This window comes from Pipra filicauda, unplaced genomic scaffold, assembly GCF_003945595.2.
Source record: "Pipra filicauda isolate LSUMZ 115617 unplaced genomic scaffold, ASM394559v2 scaffold19_size4547281_pilon, whole genome shotgun sequence".
NCBI classification, from domain to species: Eukaryota; Metazoa; Chordata; class Aves; order Passeriformes; family Pipridae; genus Pipra; species Pipra filicauda.
In genome coordinates, this window is record NW_024104309.1 from 599,890 (window position 1) to 620,713 (window position 20,824).

Below are 20,824 nucleotides of genomic sequence, written 5' to 3' on the forward strand. Positions count from 1 at the left end.
GTATTCTTATGGATATATGTTTATATACATAGAATTTATGTATGGATGTGTCTCATATAGAAGATGATGGAGTATTTTTAACATTTTGTTATTTTGTTTTTTACTGAGAGTAATTGCCTTGTTTTAGTGCAAAGATTGTGTCTTCTTTTGTTTGGGAGAGGGGGGAGGTGGGCAAAGTCTTCTTGCTCAGCCTGTGCTGTAGACAGATCTCATCAGTTAAAAATACAGCTATTCCTGGACTCTGAACAAAGTGTTCTTCACAGCAAAGGTGCTTGGCTGCTTCCCTGCAAGGACAGGTAATACACAGATCACCAAAGGGAGCTGGAACAATGTTTGGACTTGACTATTGTTTCTTGGGATTGAAGGAAGTCTTCAGGAGTACCAGACCTAATAAATTAGTTTGCCCAGTTGATCTGTAGTTCCACGTGGTCATGCTGTGGGAAAATGACATTTTCTGGGTGTCTGGTTTTTATCAGGAAGAAAAAGCAATGTTTGATTTCCATTTGATCATATCCCTTGTGACTTCCATCTTATGAGCTTTTCACGTATACTGTTGGTGGGGACTGTAATAAACTATTTGAACATTTTGTTTAGTAAGAGATTACTGAAACATGTAGGTTCACAGTTTCATATTGCAAGAGTAGGCTCCACAGGACAGCATGATAGAAAATCCTGAGATCTTATTCTGCTTCTGTACATACTCCTCTGATTTTTAGACCTTTGCTGTGAGGCTCATAGTTGTATGTTGATATTATTTCCTTTGGTGCATTTTTTATTATAAAGTTTTAATGTAATTGTGTGCTGGTCGTCCACTGTTGAAGACAATTTGAAAGACTTAAGGCTGTCGGTTCCTGTGGTGAAAAAAATCCTGCGGGTAATTTAGGATGTGCAGTGTGGAACATCGTGGGTTACATAATTCCTTATCACAGAGACCAAAACAAATCTGATTCTTGCTGCTTTGCAGGTGCAACACAAGGCCAGTCTCTTGGTACAGCTCATTCCTCAAGAAGGAGCTGGCATGTGAGATATCTGAGGCAGTCTCTAAGGTCAAGCCTGTTCAGAAAAACATCTAATTTTAAGGAAGGTTTTTCTGTCCTTTATTTGTGTCTCCTTCCCTCCCCACTGTTCAGCTAAAGTTTGCCTTATGTCTGAGTGCAGTGGTGATGAGGGTGGTGATTCTGGGTACATATGACACAGACAGTCTGGGACATGCACCTTTGTACTTAGACATCAGGGGACAGTAGAGCATGTAAACTTCGTAAAACATAAATACTTAAGTTTTAGGAAAGAAGGTGGTGATAAGCCCATGCTGTTTTATGAAGAAATTGATAAGTAAAACACAGAGTTTCTGAATTATGCATGATCTGTGATCCAGCGGGAACTTGACAATAATCTGATCTGACAGGCTGCATGTTTTAATCTGCTTTTTGCCCTGGAAGACAGAAGATAATTCTGCAATGAGTAACAAGTGGTCTTGGGTTCTGAACTGACTATACCAGTATTGTATAGTCAGTTGGTACCATTGTATTAATCTTTTTTTGTACACACAGTTAAAATAAAATATATAACTTTAATATTTAATGGTTTTTTTTGCCTGTAGTTAGTCTGTTCTGCCAAATCTTTGCATGGAGGACTGTATTTTTGAAAAACCATCTTATGCTTTTCACTCATTGGTGGTTTATGTCTCCTTCTCCTTGCACTGGCACAGTATCCTCTCCTTCGTGTTGTTCATCCCAATATATACTAACTTAGGAAGTGTCTCCTTTTTGGCAGCTTGCAGCTACAATTGCCACTGAAATTTCTTCCTGATTTACTCTCAGTTTTATTCTCCCTTTGAGTTGTGTGTTTGCTCCTGAGCTTCTCTCCATGCTATGACTTAGAATAGATGAGCAATACTGAAGAGTACAACTTATACAACTATTAAGGATCTTTTAAAAATGTCATTCCAACCTTTGTACTAAGAGGAACTTTGGGACTAGAATAATTCCAGGAGTCTTTATAGTGGCACCTGTGGGTTGCAGTCAAAAGTTTCAAAAGACCTGTAAAGGAATATTTTTCTTTATGTTAGGTATTTCACAAAAATATTCAAAATAAAATTAAATTATAAACCACAGGGAAAACAGCTACCTAATTATTACAGCATGCTGTGTTAGAGCATTTTATTTTGTGTTTTGATCTTGAGTTGCTGGCTGTGGAGAGCTGAAGCATTAGATCTTCAACTGGCAAAAAAATGAGTTGCTGACAATGTATAATCAGGAAGCGTCGCTGGGATCTGTTCGAACACAAGGACTCGTCCTCCTTTTCTGTCAGACAGAGGGCATTAAGGACTTGTGTGGCTTTGGCAGTGTGTTTTGCCCTTGGACAAAAATTTCTAGAAAAGCTTCTGGGATTGTTGTGTTCTTTAATATAATGATAATAATTTTAGATGTTAGACCCGAAGATTTGCAGCTGACCTTTTCTGAGCAATACCTCCTTGTGCAGACAATGAGATCTCATTTAGTGTGGCTGTCAGCTTAGTGACTGTGAGTTTAAAAATAAAAGGTTCTCCATATATCCTGATACATCAGTAAGTGAAATAACAATGGTGATATAAAAGGTCTTTTCTCTGTTCAGCTGGAACTCACGAACACAAAAATTTTGTGTGACGTTTTTCAATCCTGCAGTGCTTCACTGACAAATACTCTTCACATCACTGACCTCAGTGGTAGGACATTGCCTAGGAATAATTATTCATGTCTTCATCAATTGTTTGCTAGGCAGGAATGTTATTATAATGTAAATGAAATACGTTATAAATTGATGTGAAATTATATGGTATTTTGTACAAAACAGTCTTTTTGAGACTTCTGAAATGCAGCCTGTGATCAAGGTGGCCAGCTTTTCCATTGCTTGTGTTATAACCTGTGCATCATGTAAATGATATGGGCATGCATCTATTTTCTCTGCAGGAGTTATCTAAAATCCCAGATCAGAGGACAAATCTGGGAGTTTGTAAGCTGAGAAATCTAGTTTATCTCTGAATTCTTTTGCAAAATGGTCTTTTTTCTGTTGGTGCTTTTTTGCAATTTTTAAGTTATTGGTTTACTTTAAAATTAACTCTTGTATATATCTTTAAAATGTGGTTTAATCTGATTATAACATGATTTAGTCTGATTATATTAAAAAGCAATATATTTATGTTGTATCATGATCACCCTTTGAAACAACCATCTATCAAATTTGAAGTCAACCATAAAAACTTGAAGTCTGCATTTTGTGATATTTTGGTGCACAACTTTGTACCAGTAACCTAATTATAGCTGTTGCCCATAACAAATACAAAACCACATTCAGTGCTGTAGTAATGCAAATACAGGTGGTTGATGTTTTCCTCAGTCCAAGTATTCTGGTGGAGATGGTAAAGTATTGTTTTAAACTGGAAACTTCTCTGCTGTGTTTGTCGTGTCTGTTGTATCTGTGCTGTAAGAGAGCAGGTTTTTAATTAAGCTGTCTGGTCTAACACTGCTCCATACTGCAAAACAAGGTTCTCACCCTCTCCCCCTCCACTGCCTTATTTCACAACAGTGAAAGCCAACTCTGAAGAGAATAAGGCTGTTTTGGGTGATGTTCAGAGAACAGATTAAATCAAGGTCTCTCTGTGGTATATAGGTTATGGCACACATTTCCCAGGGAAAATGTCTTTGCTGGTAGTGAATGTTTGGAAAAATTGAATCTGGATGTCGTCTTGTTACAAGGCTTTGGAAGAAAGAAGTCCGTATTCCTACTGTTAGGGCAAAATGTTATTTATTGTGTGAAGATAGAAAGTTATGTAATGATTTAGGGTTGAGTTTTTGATTTCGTTTTGGGGGTTTTTTTTCATTTCTCCCTTGTCATCTTCCTCTGTAGCCTGAGAGCATGATGTTTGGATGACACTATTTACTTGTGTGCATTTTTCTAGATTTCCAGTGCCTGCCTTTCAGGGAAACAAGGATTATTAAAGCAGACATTTTAAGAGCCAGCACAATTCAAGTAATACCCATTAAGTCCCTTACCAACTTTTACAACTATGAATCTTTGAAGCATCTCTGGGAATTGAGGAGTGACACAGAATACTGCTAGGCTAGTATACATTAAAAAATCAGAAGCACAGGGAGTTTAAACTACTTGTTCAAAGCCACATGAGCTAATTGGTGGTAGCACAGAACTGAAAGTCGGGTCTTCAGATTGTTGGTTGGCCTTTCTGGTTCTCTAGACTGGTTTTTTCTGACTGGTGTCAGAGCAGTTTTACTCTTACCATTATGGTGATTCCGATGGCCAGACACATTAATGTGAGAGACTGGAGGTAATAAAATCCAGAGCAAGTTTGGGGAGGTTGTTAATCTGAATCAAGCAAGTTTAAGCACACAAATAATTTTTATTCCTGGAAAATACTTTTGATTTATGTATGTAATGTATGTAAAATTTGATTTCCAAAGGACTTTTCCCCTTAAATCAGGACACTGGGTAGTGGAATGCTGCTTGACTGAAGGTTAAGTATCTGATTGTAATTTGTTCTCTGGCAGGTTCAGACAAGGATCTGGTGGTCGTTCCCTGACAAATGGAGAACTATTTCCAAGCAGAGGCATATAACCTCGATAAGGTTTTAGATGAATTTGAGCAAAATGAAGGTGAGTCATTTTGAACAAGACTGTAGATGCACATCAGATGTATTCTACAGAGAGCAGTATTGAAGAGGCACAGATCTGTGACGCTCTTTTTGGTTTTGAGTTGCAAATTAATCTCAGAACTTGCAAAAAACATCTGTTAATTTTGCATGGTATGCCTTCAGTGTTTCTTAGTATTCTCTTCTGTTTCCATTAATCTTGTTTACTTTTGTAAAATCTCTCACTCTTTTAATAGCAAATGTTCTGTACACTTTTAAAGAAAGGTTTTGTGAAGCTGAATCTCAGTAGCAATATTTAAATCATTTATTTTAAACAAATCAGGCAAAACTTATTTTAAACTTCTTTTGCAGAAGTGTTTTATTAGATCACATAAATCATATAATGAAAGTTATCCTTGAAGCATTAAATTTTTTGCTTAGTCTAATTGCTAATTCTGTGCTGTCAAGGAAGTTGAACATTTTATGGGGGTGAGAGTCTTTCTAGGCACTTCTAGTTGTCTAAAGTATATTAATCAGTACTTTAAAGTTGCAAATTCAACCTGATACTAATTGATGTAGCTCTAAATTCCTGAGTTCCGGAAACATTATGCAATTACACTGCTAATGGTTGATCCAAAAATGTTGGTCATGGCAGACGCGTTTTATTATTGTGCCCGTATTTTAACATCTGCATTTATATTTGGGGCATTCTAATGCAACAGAATTAATAGAACCTGTAGCTTCAGCAGGACAGTAAGTTCTCTTATTGCAACCCTTTTCCAGATGCCGCTGTCTCACCTACCGTGCTGGGTGCAAAGTGGAATCAGATCCTAGATCCGCCTTCTCGCCGCCTGTCGTTCAACCCAACCGTGGCCAATGTGAATGAAGCTACAACTCCTAATGAATGTCAGCAGAGAGTAAAGGCTTTCTCCTTGTCCCATTCAGCGACTACACCAACAGGAGGAGGGGATCACTGTGCTAATGGGAAGGATTTTGGCATAAGCCCAGAGACCCCAGCCATGTGGATTGATGATCAGGCAGCAGCAGACGATCAGCTGATTAAAAGAAACAGTAATCGTGATGATCAGCGTCACACTGTGGAAACAGGGGAAAAGAAATGTGGGAATACAGCTTGCTTGCCAGAGGAGAAAAATGTGCTAGTGGTGGCAGTCATGCACAACTGTGACAGAACACTACAAAGTGGAGATTTGCTGGATTGTGAAAATTACAGCAGTGAGTCCCTAATGGACACTATTGGCTTTACACTGGATAATGAGAACCGACAGAGTGACCAGTTGAGTGTTACTGTAAATGGATCCATGGAAAAGGATACAGATACTGAAAAGCAAGTGAACAGGCCATGCACTGAAGATGACTCTGCAAGTCCTTTGGTTAATGCTTCGTCTGAAAGCCTGGGTATCGCATGCCCCTCCTCTCGATTAAAGGATGATTTTAATATGAGTAAGGATTCGCTGTTTTCAGAAGCTACAACTGCAGGGATCAATGCAGTGACTCTCTTACAGAGGCCAGTTGATGGTACTGTTAAAATGCAAGAAAACTGTGTATCAGTTGAAAATTTTACTAGTAAAGCCATTCCTCAGAGAACGGATCTAGAAGCTAAAAACTCTTCTCCAGGTTCCAGTAATGGAAGCTTAATTGTAGAACAGGAAACAACCCAGCAGCTACAGTCTCGCCTGTCTGGGCTCGCTGAAACCTGTCAGCCTAATGTGGCTGGAAGTGGCAATCACAAGGAATGTGTTGCAGAGCAGTTTGGCCCTGAGGATGTTGGTGCCACTGAAAGCGAAGTCATTGAATGTGATAAAAACCTCGGCACAACGGAATTGCTCGGCATGGCAGAATGTTACCCTGAATCTCAGGAGATGACTAATTGGGAACTGACAAAGTTGAATGAGATGAACAATAAGCAAACTCTAGGAGAGAATGAAAGACTTTTGCAGACCAAACAGCCTGATGATGCATGTGGTAATAGCAAAGAAGGTGGAGATGGGGCGATGGAGGCAGGCATAGACTTAAAGGGGACTGGTATAGACGAGCTTGAAGGGCCCAGTCTCTCTGATGTGATGGCTACATCAGCAGCAAGCTCTCTGTCTAATGGTTGTGATTCCTATGGAATGCAGAACCCAGTTGTTGCTCATGTTCCAAAGACTTTACCCTCCAAGGAAGACTCGGTAACAGAGGAAAAGGAGATTGAGGAGAGCAAGTCAGAATGTTACACTAATGTTTATGAACAGAGGGGAAATGAGACCACAGAAGGGAGTGGTCTTATTTTAAACAACACTGGTGACCACATAAAGAAAAATTATTTACATAATCTTTGCAGTCAGGTTTCATCCATGCAAGGGCAAACTTCACCAAAACCAGTGACTAATCTGCAATATATCAGTGTTCCTTTTGGTGGTGCAAGACCTAAACAGCCTACAAATCTGAAACTGCAGATTCCGAAGCCATTGTCGGACCACTTACAAAATGATCTTATTCCCCCAAATTGTGGAGGTAATAGTAAAAACAAAAATGTCTTTGGTAAGACACAGTTAGGGGATACAGCAGACACGTTTCCTGGTGAAACATCTTCAAATGCCTCTGGTACTGGTACTAATGGGGAACATTTGGATGAGTATGAATCTGGAGTCTCTAATAGTTCGTGCCTTGCAGTAGCCCCAGATAGTCCAGATAATGATCTCAGAGCTGGTCAGTTTGGAGCTCCAGCCAGAAAGCCTTTTACGACTTTGGGTGAGGTGGCTCCAGTATGGGTTCCAGATTCTCAAGCACCAAACTGTATGAAATGTGAGGCCAGATTTACATTCACCAAAAGAAGGCACCATTGCAGAGCTTGTGGGAAGGTAAGTTCAGATTTTGTGAGTAGCTCAAAACACTGTTGGTTTTTTTTCCTGATACTGCACAACATCAGATCAGAGGGCTTTCTAAACCACTGGCTATAGTTACTTGTGACATCTTTTCCTAAAAATCCATGTTTGAGTGAAGGGAAAAAAAGAGTTTCTAAGCTCTGATCTATTTAGAGTTCTAATAAAGAATAACTGATTGTTATTAGCCTGTATGAGCAGTGTATTGGTTGCAATGATCATCATCATTGGGTTTATGTTGAACTCTCATAAAATGGCAAAGTGCAGGAAACTAGTTTACAGAAATTACTGCATCAATAACCCCATTAAAGATACTGAAACATCCTGCTTTGGACTGAAAGTGTGCTGTTGAATTGCAGGCATCCCTGCTGGAATGGCTGATCAACTTCGTTCTTTTCCGTCTTCTTTCCTAACTTTTCTCATATTGCTTACACTTCTTAAAATAATATTTACATGTTTTGAAACATACATTCACTCCTGGAAAAAAACCAGTAAATGATCTGTAACCAGATATGTGTGCACATGGTGAGAAAATTTGTAATTAAGACAACTAAAACACAATTTCTGTATCACCTTTTGTTGTGTAAGAAATATTTTAGTATCGAGGGGTTTTAAAACTTTTATCTGTGTGCCATCTATGTAAACACAAAATCTTATGTGATGAGTTTATGGTGAATGATTAACTTGTAAAGTATTTCCAAATATCTTTTTACTGAAATACATGTCAGTGGCATAAGTAAGAAGTTAGGGGGAAAATGATGATTCAAAAGCAGTAAACTAACACTCTTGTCAAGTAGGTATTAATTAGTATTTTAAAAAGAAATACTAAAACTAAGAACTAGAGTAAAGATAACTTTGGTTCATTTAGGCCTTACTCAGAGGTTTCTGAAGTTGATTGAAAGACCTCCTGATTGCTTTGGGTGATAATTTTTGCTACCAGAAGAGTGCAGGAAAGCAGAATGATGTGAATAAAGGACCACAAAGAAGCACATCTATGGGGAAAGCTCAAATCCTCATGCCAGCTGTTTCTGGAAGCAGAAACCCCAGGCTTGCTCCCCTGTAATGGAATATGTATATGTCCCTTCTGTCCCTGTGTAATCAAAGTGCACAGCGTTCCATCTCTCGCTGCAACACCAGCAGGTTTTCTTCAAATTTGATTTTGAGACATGCTGAACAGTCTTTCCCAGGACACTTTTAAAACCTAAGCAGACTTTCTTTATGCACTGGTCCAGGACTTCCAGGTGCTTCTGCCCATCCTGTTGCAGGTTGGTTGCTGTGAAGTCCTGATGTGGAGCCAGTCACCACAGGTGATCAATAAACATCATATAAAGCACATGTCTGCCTTTTGTGTAGAGGCCTCATTCTTCTTCTCGTTGCAGTTAAGGAGAATCTGTAAGGCAGAATGTCCATCATTTTAGCTTTGATATATTAACTTATACTGTCAGTTATTTAGGTCGTTCTTCTGGTTTTGGTTTTTTTGAGTTTAACAAATATCACTTCAATTTTCATTTACAGTAATGTTTTCTAATTATTTTTGTGTTTTAAACAAGTTCATTGCTTGGATTTAATTGCTTCTTTGTAATGACTGTAATGAAGCCCTGGATTGCACAAATGAATGTGCAGAAAATGAAAATATCTATAAAAAAATAGATAAAAACTGCAATACTAGAGCAGAGTGGTTTTTTTCTTTTTTTTTTCTCTTTTTTTTTTTTTTTTACATTATTCTGACAAACCTTGAGAAGAACAGCCAGTGTTGTTTTGGATTATATGTGGGGAATGGATAAAAGGTCCCTCTGCTCTGTTTCTGAGCTGTGAAAAGTCACATAGTGGTATCAGTGTTAGAATAATCCTCAGAATGGATTGTTTTTAGAAGCCTTGGTTAGCTAATGTTTGTCTGGGCCAAATTTGCACAAGTGCAGCCAAAAGATGTGGCAGAAAGCACTGCTTAATAAATGCTGAGAATCAGTGTGAGTCAAATAATACTTAGCACTTACTGCAAATTGCTTCACATCCTTCATTCCTGTAAGGGTTCTGGGCAGAGAGAGACCAAAGGCTTTGACAGGCAAGCACTGATGGATGTGCCTGCAGTGGCTGGAGAAATAAATACCTGTTCTCAAGTGTCTGAATCTCCCCTAAGGAGCTGGGGAGGCATTGTCTTCAACTCTTCAATTATTTGTTTCTAGGAGAAGTCACAGGTCTCAATATTTTGAACACAAGCTTTAGCACAGCAGATTCTTTTTAAGCTTTCTCAGCATTGTGGCAAATGGCTATAGTAGGGGTGAATGTACCTGTTTCATTTGGGAATGAACATTGCATTTAAAAATAGTTAAGTGGCACCTGGGAAGTCTGTCTCGATTTTTAATTTCAGGATAATAATTGCAAAGTTAATGGAAGATATGAGCCTCATGGGATTGGCAGGAAGTAATACACTTACAGTAAATTTTGAATTAAGAACCTGAAGAATGTGTGTGAACACATTCATAAATGATATGTATTTATATATAACTTTATATACAAATTATATATATTTATGTACTTTATATTGTCAGATGACATTATAATCCTTGATAGGAAAACCAGAAAATTTGTATGCAATCTTTTTTACCGGCAACCAAAACTATATTTTTCCACTAAAATATAAAAAGACCCACCAATTCCCCTAGCAACTAATGCTTTAACAACTCCCAGTGAACCTGAAAACCCTAGTAACATCAAATTTTGCTTTGACACTGCTGTTATTTTTTTATAGCATGATATACTGAGATAATGACTTGAGGATTATAACAAGTCTGACTTGTCAGTGGATTGTGTTCTCTGCATTACTGCTCTTAAAGGCTGATGCAGCCTTAGAGAGGGTGTCCTGTCACTGTTTCTATTTTCTCTTTTAATGTTTAGATCATTGCATTTGGGAGCTTTGCTGAATGCACAACATGTTGTTTGATAAAGGGTCCTAAATTAGATATTAATTTGTGTCGGTCCTTCATTTATGGTTGAAGACATTGATTTTTCCATGTTCAATACTGAATGAACTTTTGACTGGAAGTTTTGCCGATGTCAAATGTCTCTAAAATATGCTGTGATGTTGTTATTAATATTCCCTAGAATGCTTGTAAATTGGGTTAAGGTGTAAATGCAGAAATCAGATTTTCAAAGTACATTTGCTTTTTTTTAAAAAAGGTTTTTACATATGTGAAGAGGTGGGTTTATTTTTGCATGGAAATGCCAGTGTATACTTACTCATATCTTGGTTTTGAAATGTTTCACTTGACATAAGTAGGAAACATTTAAATTGGTTGTAGTTAGACAGGGTGAACTCCTTCTTCACATTGGATTTTCAGCGCTCATGGTGAGCTCAGAACTTAGATTTGCTTATTTTAAACATTTTCCACTAAAAGACTGCAAATAACAGGCTGCAAAGTAGTTGTAATTTGGTGTGATCTTTAACTTGTATGAAATTTAATTAGGCTTACACATATTTGCATATGAGAATTCTATGTAGTTTCTTGTCTGTATTACAGAAATAATGTTGCTGAAGTGATGGAGTAATTTGATTTAGAAAGCATTACAGATGATAGTAATGCACAGTGGATTGCAGAGATAATACCCACCTATAATTAAAATTTGAAATTCTCTCTTGCTGTGTGAAATCATTTGTTAGGTAACTGCTTCTGTTTCTAGATTTCCTGGGTTTGACACCACCTTCCTGCATGAAATGGATGTTCATCAGTATCTTCACGTCACCTGAACAATAACCCTGAGGAAATAGTTTCTTTTTAAATAAAGAAAATATTATTATTTCAAACAAATAAATCATTAGGGCACCTGACTTGTCAGTTCTGCAGGATTATAAGAATGCAGTTGCTGCTGTAGGATTATCTCTGCATGCAGCAGTGTGTGTTTTGGTGCACGAGCCACGCTCATGTTTTGTGGTTTTGCTTGTCTGGAGGAAGCCTCAAGCCTGTTCCCTGCCCAAGACTGAGGAGTTATTAGAGCTGGTTCAGGTGAGAAGCACCAGCTCTGCACCTGCATCTCCACAGCACGTTGTCCTCCTGGGGCATCCACTGCCTCCTGAGCAGCCAGTGTGTCTAAAATGCAGTTCCCGACTTTTCTCCAGTGTTGTGAAGTTGTAGTGTTTGTAACCATGTCAATATGAGCTTTTTTTTAGATAGATGGAGCAAAATTTTCTTGCAATACTGTCATTCAACTTTCTTAAATGTCTTGGTTTGTATGTTGAACACTTAAAACATTTTGATGCTTCACTGTTCAAAGTCTCAACTGAGGAACAGCTTGTTATATATGAAGAGATAAAACAATTAGAGTTGCTAATAGAGATGAATTGTGCTGCTGCAAAGAAAAATGATCTGTTTGAATTAACCTGTGCCATAGCAGTCTTAAATATGTGGAAAACTTGTGCATTGATGCATATTTGATTCTAGAAAGTACTCGTGCTCTATGACTGAAGTTAATTCTGTGAGGGACTGTAATGTAGGGGGTATTTTTTACCCATTGTCATTTACGCCAAACATTTTAAAAACACCCCAGTGCAGTCTCAGGACAACATGAATTTCTGTTTTCCACAAAATACTGCTGCATCAGGATTAGTGGCACAGGCACGTTGGCAAGTATTGGTCACTGTGGCTTTAGTGGGAAAATACCCATAGTTTACCTCTATATTCTGCATATATTTGCAGATATTCTGTTGTCCAAATCCATCAGTTTCTCCCTGTTTTTGCACCACACTTCAGTTGTTTCCCCTTGGTTCCAGGTGTTTTGTGCCGCCTGCTGCAGCCTGAAGTGCAAACTGCTGTACATGGACCGAAAGGAAGCCAGAGTGTGTGTGATCTGCCATTCAGTGCTCATGAATGGTAAGTGGAAAGAGAATACCAGATGTGGCACTTCACTGGCTTTGTATGGAGCTGCAGTGATGCTATTTAAAAAAAAAAAAAAATCAAAACACTTTATTTGTATGGGTAAGTATTCTCAAACATAAAGGCCCCTGGGAGGCCAGCGTGGAATCCATGTGGAGAGTGGAGATTTCTAAACTAAATATGGTTGACAAAAGGCAAAAACTGGTAAGGTTACAGTGAGTTTGAAAGCTTTTATTTGTGAATGTTCTACCAGGATTCTAAAAACTGTGATTTAGGGCTTTTTTTGTTTTGTTTTCTTAATTCAGAAGCCTACTCTGTGGCCTTTGCTGCCTGAGTAGGTAACCTATTATACTTCGGTATGGAATACCAAAGAGGAGAGTAATGCAGTTGTGCCTCTTCTAGATGATGCACTATAGGAGATGGGGAAGGTAGTATTTATCTACAAATTAATCCAGCTCTTCTTTCTCCTTAACTCCGTGGTACTGGACTGGGAGGTCTGGTCTAAAAATGGGTCCACGGATGTGGACAACTGAGTTTGGATTGTTGCTTTGGGCACATTACTGGAGAGTCTGTCAAACCCAGGGTGGTGCTGTGGCTGAAAGCCTGGTGTGAACATGGGACACAGGAGAGAGTCTGAAGTTGACATGTAGAACAAACAAAAATTTCTGTTACCTCTGCTTGGAGTAAGGAAAGACTCAGTTTGGTTTTAACCAAAGGGCTCTGGAATGTATTTTGTATGTTGTCCTTTATTGTATTAACACCATAGAGATGTGGTGTCAATATGGGCAAACACAGAGTGTTGTTCTCTCTGAGGCCTGTGAAAATTTCCAGACCTTCCTGTGCTGGCAGATACCTTTGGGTAGGTGATTATCTGTCCAGTTGACTTATGTCCATGGCACTGAGACAGCTGCTGCTGGAAGAGTCAGCATTCAGTTTTTATGGTTTGAATTGAGAAGGCTGAAAAATTGGATGAGGTTGAGAGAGGACCCATGTGAGTGTTTAAATCATGAGATAACCTGTCTCCTCGTGAGAAATTCCAGGCACTTCATCTCGGGTTTATTAATGGGAAGGTGAATGGGTGGCTTGGTCTCAAGGTATAAATATATATTGGATAACTGAGACCTGCTGACAGAAGTTAATTCAGTGGTAGATGAAGGTCTGACAGGTGCACTCTAACATGTCATAGGTAGAATAAGAAATCAGACAAATTCAGGCTCTAAATGCAAACTTTTAGCCATTAGGATAACAAACTATCCTGATAATTACTGAACAGTTTTCATGGAATCTCCTCTGCTGCAAATGATTAGTTAAACTTTGGAGACTTTTGTCAAAGATTGCTGCTGTAATTTTAACCAAAAATTAGTTAGGAAAATTCTGGTTTGTGTCAGCATTCAGACAAGGTAATTTTGACAGTATCTTTACTTATTACTGGATAGTGGATTATTTGGTCTGCAGCCTTCAGAAAGATCTGTTAATTTGTTGAACATCTAGACTAAAACACTAACCTTAGAAGCTCATAGCTTTATTTTTTCTCCAAAAAAGTTCAATGTTATGCAGGTTTGGTTGAAAGTAACTGAGTGTTTCATCTTGAGATGAAAATCCAAAATTAGTAGACAGTTTCTGTTATTAAGCAGGAATCATTTAAAAAAAAAAATTCCAAAAATACTAAATGTTTCAAACATATTAAAAATTAATCAGTGTGCAGTGGTAGGTTTTAATTATTAATAATTCTTTACTACAGGCCAAATATGTAAGATGACAGGGAATTGTAGGTTGTAATATCTAGAAATTAAAACTGAGTCCCAGTAATGACGTTGAAGGGGTGCTAAAATGTTATGTTAAATTTTGAGCTGGAGAAATGAACACATTTCAAGGTGTACAAGAACAGGGAATTACAAATACACCTGGCAGAAGACGGATGCACATTGATGGCAGGGAGCAGTGACACCCCTGCCTGGGTCATTCCAGGGACTGCTGCCTGCCTGGCTGGGCTGGGCCCAGCTGCCTCTGTTCTGTCCCTGCTGCAGGGCTTGTGGGGATGCTCTGGGTTACTGGTTAGTTAACCTGTAGCCTCATGGTCTCCAATCCCTCCTGCTCCTTGCAGGTTTTTTGTCAGTACAGGTTTTGGGGGTATTGCCCCACTCAGTGCAGCAGGTGAACATTAACGTTTGCCCAGTCTTGGCACCGGGGTGGAAATCGCCCTTTAAAAGCAATTCTTTGTTTCATTTGGTTGCTCGGTACCTGGTTTGTGTTTCACTGGGTGTGGGAGGAGGGTTCTGTGTTTTCTGGCACTTTTCCATGGCCAGGCTGTGTTCCATCAGTTTCCAGTGCTATTGTTACTCTATTTTCAATTGGTACCTATGCTGACTTGGCACTTCGCTTGATTTAAAGAAGGTTTTAAAAAAGTTCTGTTACTATGCTATGACTTTTCTAATAAAACGGTCCTACAGATGTAACTTTGTGCATTTTAACATTTTCTTCTTTCAGGACTTTTATTCTAAATGACACAGCATTGCTGTTTAAAAATCGCTTCAGTTTAATTTGTTTTCTCAAATGGAATTTCAATACCATTGACAGGCATTTCACTCTTGGTTTTGCAGGTTGATGGGGGGAAGAAGGAGAATTTGTGTTCTGTTGGGTTCTGTTTGGGTTTTTTTGGTCTTTTTATTTTCACCTTGGTTTTCTAACAATTCATAGTCCAAGGAACCCAAAGATGTACATGCTCTGAGACCTTAGGTGGCACGATATTTATGCCTGACTCGAAGAATGTGTTCACTTATAACATACTAATATGGTTGAAGGTGCAGGTACACATCTGAATTTTCTGGTACCCTGCTACAAGCATTACTTACAAGTGAAAAAAGAAGTAGTACTGTGGAGATACAGTCTGTCCCTGTTTTGGATATTTGGAGATTTCCCTGTGATGGATATTTTTGACAAAGAAGTTTTATGTGTTATTCTTTGGTCAAATTAATTAAGGCTCAAGTCAAACCTTCCAAATTAAGAGCATAAGGAGTTTTTTTACAGTTAAGGATAAACTGTGTTGATGTGCCCTGGATAAAAAGAAATGCAAGGTGCTTTTTCTCATGTACCAAAGATAGATGTGCTCAAGTGTTCTGTGGGTTATGAAACATTTGTGATAGGAATGTGTGTCTGTCCATGCAGTTTGATACACATATATATTTATGTATACATTGCATGTTTTCAGTAGAATCTTTGAAGAAGAAAGAAAATGGAGCATGAGGAACTAAGCACCACTCAAGTAAAAGTGTATTGTTATAATTTTCAGAAAATATTTCTGTATGAACTGATAGTTTTATTGCACAGGGGCAGTGCTATTTCTCCTCCTGATATGTTTTTTTTTCCTCAGTTACAGTCTCCTGGGCTTTCACATGAAGGGAAGGTGGCAGGGTCCACACCGACTGCAGCTGGGAACTTAACCCAGTGTTTTGGAGTGTTAGACACCTTCCTCTGTGTTCATGGTTCCTGTTCTCTGTTTGCTTTAGCTCAAGCCTGGGAGAACATGATGAGTGCCTCAAGCCAGAGCCCTAACCCTAACAATCCTGCTGAATACTGTTCTACTATCCCTCCTTTGCAGCAGGCTCAGGCCTCGGGCGCCCTGAGCTCTCCGCCTCCCACTGTCATGGTACCTGTGGGAGTTCTAAAGCATCCTGGAGCAGAAGGTAAGAGGACTTCTTTTTATTTTCAGTTCACCTGTAGCAAGAATTTGGAAAATATCTGCACTTCATCCATTCCAAATACTCTAGCTAATGGCAGTTGTGATATTCCTGCTGTCAGCAGAGACATCAGGTCTTTAAGGGCAAGTAAATTGGTCTCAGCAGTTGTGTTTGTACGTGGTGCTACCGTAGGGAATGCACTAGGTGATGTCTTAAGTCCCTTAAAGTCCACATTTCTATTTCTGTACTAAAATTTTCCAGCTAATATTGCTGTGAGATCTTAAATCCTGTTTCTCTTACATTCTCCCCAGTGGCTCAGCCTAGAGAACAAAGGCGTGTTTGGTTTGCTGATGGGATATTACCCAATGGAGAAGTTGCTGATGCAGCAAAACTGACAGTGGCTGGGACAACTTCCACAGGAACCTTGGCAGTGTCACATGATCCGTCAAAGCCCATGGCCAACAACTCTTTATCAGCAGAAGTAAGAGAGCCTTACACTGTTCACCACTCAAAATACCTCCTTGCCTTGGCCATGAACAGTATATGAGCAAGGAAATCTGCTGAGGCTTGTCTTAGTTTGTTGTACTGCAAGTGCCCTCCTTATTTTAATGTTTGCAGAGTGCTTAAAAGACCGTGTATTTGGAACTGAAATGAGGTTTTATGGGGCAGAGCACTGACCAGTGTTTGTTGTCTGTGTGGCTTCCAAGTGTTTGGCTAAACAGCCTGTGTGTGAAGGACATTTATGTAATACACGTTTTCAAAAAGGTGTCTCATGGTCAGTAAGGAGTTTGAAACAGTAAGATTGTCATAGCATGAATCAGAAGAACGCTATGCTTGTCATAAAATGATGTATGCAGGCAAGTGCAGATATAGTATAACAATGTGAAGTCCACCATACCACATGTGAGTGGAACTGAGACTGCACAAAAAATTCTGATAGGTACATACAGGTTTTGTGAAGAAATGGAGGTGTGTGGTGATAGAGAAGGGAGCTGCAGTCTCTGTCTAAGCAGACTTTTCAGTAGTAGTTCACATACAGGAGTCATCACACGATCATCTATTGTTAAAGAGCCAAATTACTTGGTGTTGCTGGTTCTCCAGCAGACACAGACTCCTTCACCTACATCTGTAGTAATCTAGTCAGCCAGCTCTTTCCGTTTTATCATTATTACTTTTGTAATGTTGTCCTTCCTTGTTGTTTCCTTCTTGTAGACTGATAATGCCTCTGTATTCTCGGGAAATATAACTCAGGTTGGCAGTCCTGTTGGCAGTGCAATGAATCTAATTCCTGAAGATGGGCTTCCTCCAATTCTCATCTCCACTGGAGTAAAAGGAGGTGAGGGTATCATTTGGCAGCTGGCTTTTATGCTTACCAGTTGCAATTAACCTAATGCTTACTGTGTTTGTTTTAAAAATAAGATGCTGGCAATATGCTGAGTATTTGAGGAAATTCTCACTAATTTACTCCTGGGTAAATTTTGGGACACTCATTTGCACCATTGGTCCCTGTGAGCCTCTGGGAAGAGCCTCACCTTGCAGTGAAATTCCTGTAAGAAATAAAACACAAAGCAAAAAGAATTAACTTCAGTCCAGAAATATGTGCTAATTTCTTCACTAATCGGACTGTGGGGAATGTTTCACACAGAGATAGATTTTAATTAGTCCTATGAATATTCATGTTCCCTTCTCTGAAATGCTGTTGGAACATCAGCTCTGTCTGAGGCATCCCTGAGCACTGCATCAACAACACTATTGCACATCCTGGCCCACAGTGAAGCTTTTAGTCATTGTGATGTCCCCTCCCAGAATATCCAAATGGAGGAGGCTTAAGAAAATTAAAAACTAATTTTTAAAAGATGAAAAAAATGTGTATTTGTTTATCTGAAATTGCTTTCCACAGTCTGATTCATGACATCCTTTAATACATTCCTGGAATTAACTTATTTTTTCATCTCTGGTTTTTTTTATTCCTATTAAATATTTTGCTGACACTGTGCATTTCTAATGTTAAGCTGGAAGTAACCTTTTATTGCAGAATAGTGTCAGAACCAAAATGTGAGCAGCATTTAATTTCAAAACAATCTGTTCCCTCCTGTGTTAGCTGTTCATATAGATGCCTGATTGTTCAGTCTCCTCCACAAAAAAATGAGTGAAACTGCAATATGCTTTTCAGCTTTCATATAAACACCCTCACATAAATTGTATTTTGTATACTTAGTTGCTGTTGTTTCCTATGCTGTCACATACTGAATTTTCTTAGCAGCATTTTACTTCCCATATTCTAATTCTATTAAAAACAGAAAAACAACTTTTCATATTGGAAAGCAAAATTACCTTTCTTTCTAGATAATTTTAGCTGGGAAGGTTATACATTTCTTTCAAAATCTGTTTTCATCAGTGCAGCTGTTTTTTGTTAAAGTTTAACGCTGAGTAGATTATAATCACAGGGATGAAAAATTTTAATTTGCTAATCATCTGAGTCTAATCATAGAGCACACTACAGACATCTTTGGAGTTTCACGTTGGGATCCATTTTACACTGGATTCAGACCTTCCATGATTATAAAAAATGCTGTTTCATGTAGTGTTCCCCTCTTTGTTACCTTTGTCGTAGGTAATGCACAGAAAGTGTGAGCTACCTGACAAAGGAATAGGCCATGTGTTGGTGTTTGTAGTCCAGGACTGATGCCCTTCTGCTATACTGTGCCATAAATAACAATTTTTACTTCTTTGTCATTTGGGATTTCAGTTGACACCGTGACACATTTCCCAATTTGATTTCAATTTTCTCCTTCAGTTGATACCGAAAAATATTTGATTTGTGAAACAAGCTGCACCTTTCTAAAGGGTGTACAGAGGTTGTTACATAAGTGCTATTAAAGTTTGAAAATACCAGCCTAGGAAACAATCAATCAAGCCAGCAATACTTAAATAAGTGTTTATTTAAAAGGTCAAAAGACTAAAAAGCATCAGAATTGAGGTTGTCTGATTATAATGTGGAGTCTGTACCAGTAAGTTAAGGATTTCATTGTGTGTTTTTCTTTCACAGACTATGCTGTAGAAGAGAGACCTTCTCAGATCTCTGTCATGCAGCAGCTGGAGGATGGTGGCCCTGACCCTCTCGTATTTGTTTTAAATGCTAATTTGCTGTCCATGGTAAAAATAGTAAATTGTAAGTTTTTATTATTAAATAAATTTTGGTCTATGGGAGGGGAAATGTTGTATATATTTTTAGTAGGAACAGCAGCATTTTTATTTGGTAGGATAGTCTCTGAAAATGTGTACACATTGACAAGTTTGTACTGAGCCATATGAAGTTAAATGACAAAAGGCTCTTTTCAGGTGATTTAGACATCAGTGCAGATAATTTTGTGTAGCAAATATAAACTGGACTAATAGAACCTCCAGCTTTGGAGATCTATGTCTCCTGTCCAGCTTGGTAGGGCAGGGTGTTTTATAACTTAATAAATTAAGAGGTTTACAAGCCTTTCAGCATCTCTTAGATAGCAGTACAGTGTTTTACATATGTATAAAAATGTAATACATAATAGAGGTTTTATTGAAATAACTTAATTCTCAGCAAATGAACTGTGAAGCTTAGAGCATGTGTCTTTACTGACATTCATGTGAAGCAGAACAGCACAGTGAGGTCTCATGAAAAGACCTGACATTCAGCTCTCCATCCTAAGAGAGATATCACTGTTGGAAGCCGGTGTAGCTGTCAGGATCATGGTATGCACAGCCAACAGCCTGGCCTCTTCCCAGGCCCCTTCATTCACACTTCAGTCCTGTCCTTTAATTTGAATACAGAAACTGCTAAAAGTCTGCTCTGTGCTGTTAATCCCAAGATCTCACAGGGAGCTGTAATGCTCTGGTTCTTCCTTAGCTGTGAACTGGGAATTATGGAGCTGCCTTTGTTCTGGGCGTGCTTTTCTTGCACGGTAGCAGATTTAGGATGTAATTTTATCTGTGTGACCGATAACACAACAATACTTGCCGTAAAACTGCCTCTTGCAAGAGCTGTCTTCCTGCAGTGAAATTTGGGGCTATGTTTTGAAATTCCGCTCTCCTGAGCCCTGTTTTGTCTGTGCAGATGTGAACAGGAAGTGCTGGTGTTTCACTACCAAAGGCATGCACGCGGTGGGGCAGCCGGAGATCGTCATCCTCCTGCAGTGTTTGCCTGATGAGAAGTGTTTGCCCAAGGACATCTTCAACCACTTTGTGCAGCTTTACCGGGATGCCTTAGCAGGTAGGAGTGCTCGCTGTTAAAGATGGTTTGGATTGGGTCATACTGGCTCAGGTGCATTTCTGTCACAGCAAACGGCTGGTTTTGTATAGAAGGGTGTAAAAGGAGAATAAGGATTGAAGCCGATAGGGGGGATGAGTTCTTATTGTTTGTTAGTACCCAGTGTTATCGTCATCTCACCAAACAAAGGTATTGATGAGCTGCTGGTAAGCTGGGGAGCTGCTCCAAAGGTCTTCCAGCCAGGAATAAAGTTTTGAGAATTCTCGTGGATACTATGTTCAGTATCCCCAGACTAGGTAGTTCAGAAGTTTGATTCCCACAGTACCTGTGTCTGTTGCCACATTATGGGGTTACTATTTATATTATAAAGTAATACAAATATATCTGTGTATGTGTGCCTGGAATTGTAGGGCATTGTAGACATTATCCCTGAATTTTGAATTTTTGTACCTCAATTGCAAGATTTTTATGTAAACCTTTGCACATTTTACATTTGCTAAGTAAATAGGCTTCCACTTCTAGCTGTTGTT

The 20,824-nt window shown here is 38.8% G+C and overlaps 1 protein-coding gene across 1 annotated transcript in view; it reads left to right on the forward strand.

Annotated features, from left to right (window-relative positions):
* The window catches only part of ZFYVE9 (zinc finger FYVE-type containing 9), a 56,762-nt gene that overhangs the window by 15,628 nt on the left and 20,310 nt on the right, over window positions 1-20,824 (forward strand). The window contains exons 3-10 of the mRNA XM_027739397.2: window positions 4,542-4,646; window positions 5,405-7,482; window positions 12,269-12,368; window positions 15,878-16,054; window positions 16,360-16,529; window positions 17,261-17,384; window positions 19,098-19,220; window positions 20,142-20,297. Coding sequence (XP_027595198.2) covers window positions 4,577-4,646; window positions 5,405-7,482; window positions 12,269-12,368; window positions 15,878-16,054; window positions 16,360-16,529; window positions 17,261-17,384; window positions 19,098-19,220; window positions 20,142-20,297 — 2,998 coding nt within the window. The 5' untranslated portion in view covers window positions 4,542-4,576. The remainder of the gene's footprint in view (window positions 1-4,541; window positions 4,647-5,404; window positions 7,483-12,268; window positions 12,369-15,877; window positions 16,055-16,359; window positions 16,530-17,260; window positions 17,385-19,097; window positions 19,221-20,141; window positions 20,298-20,824) is intronic.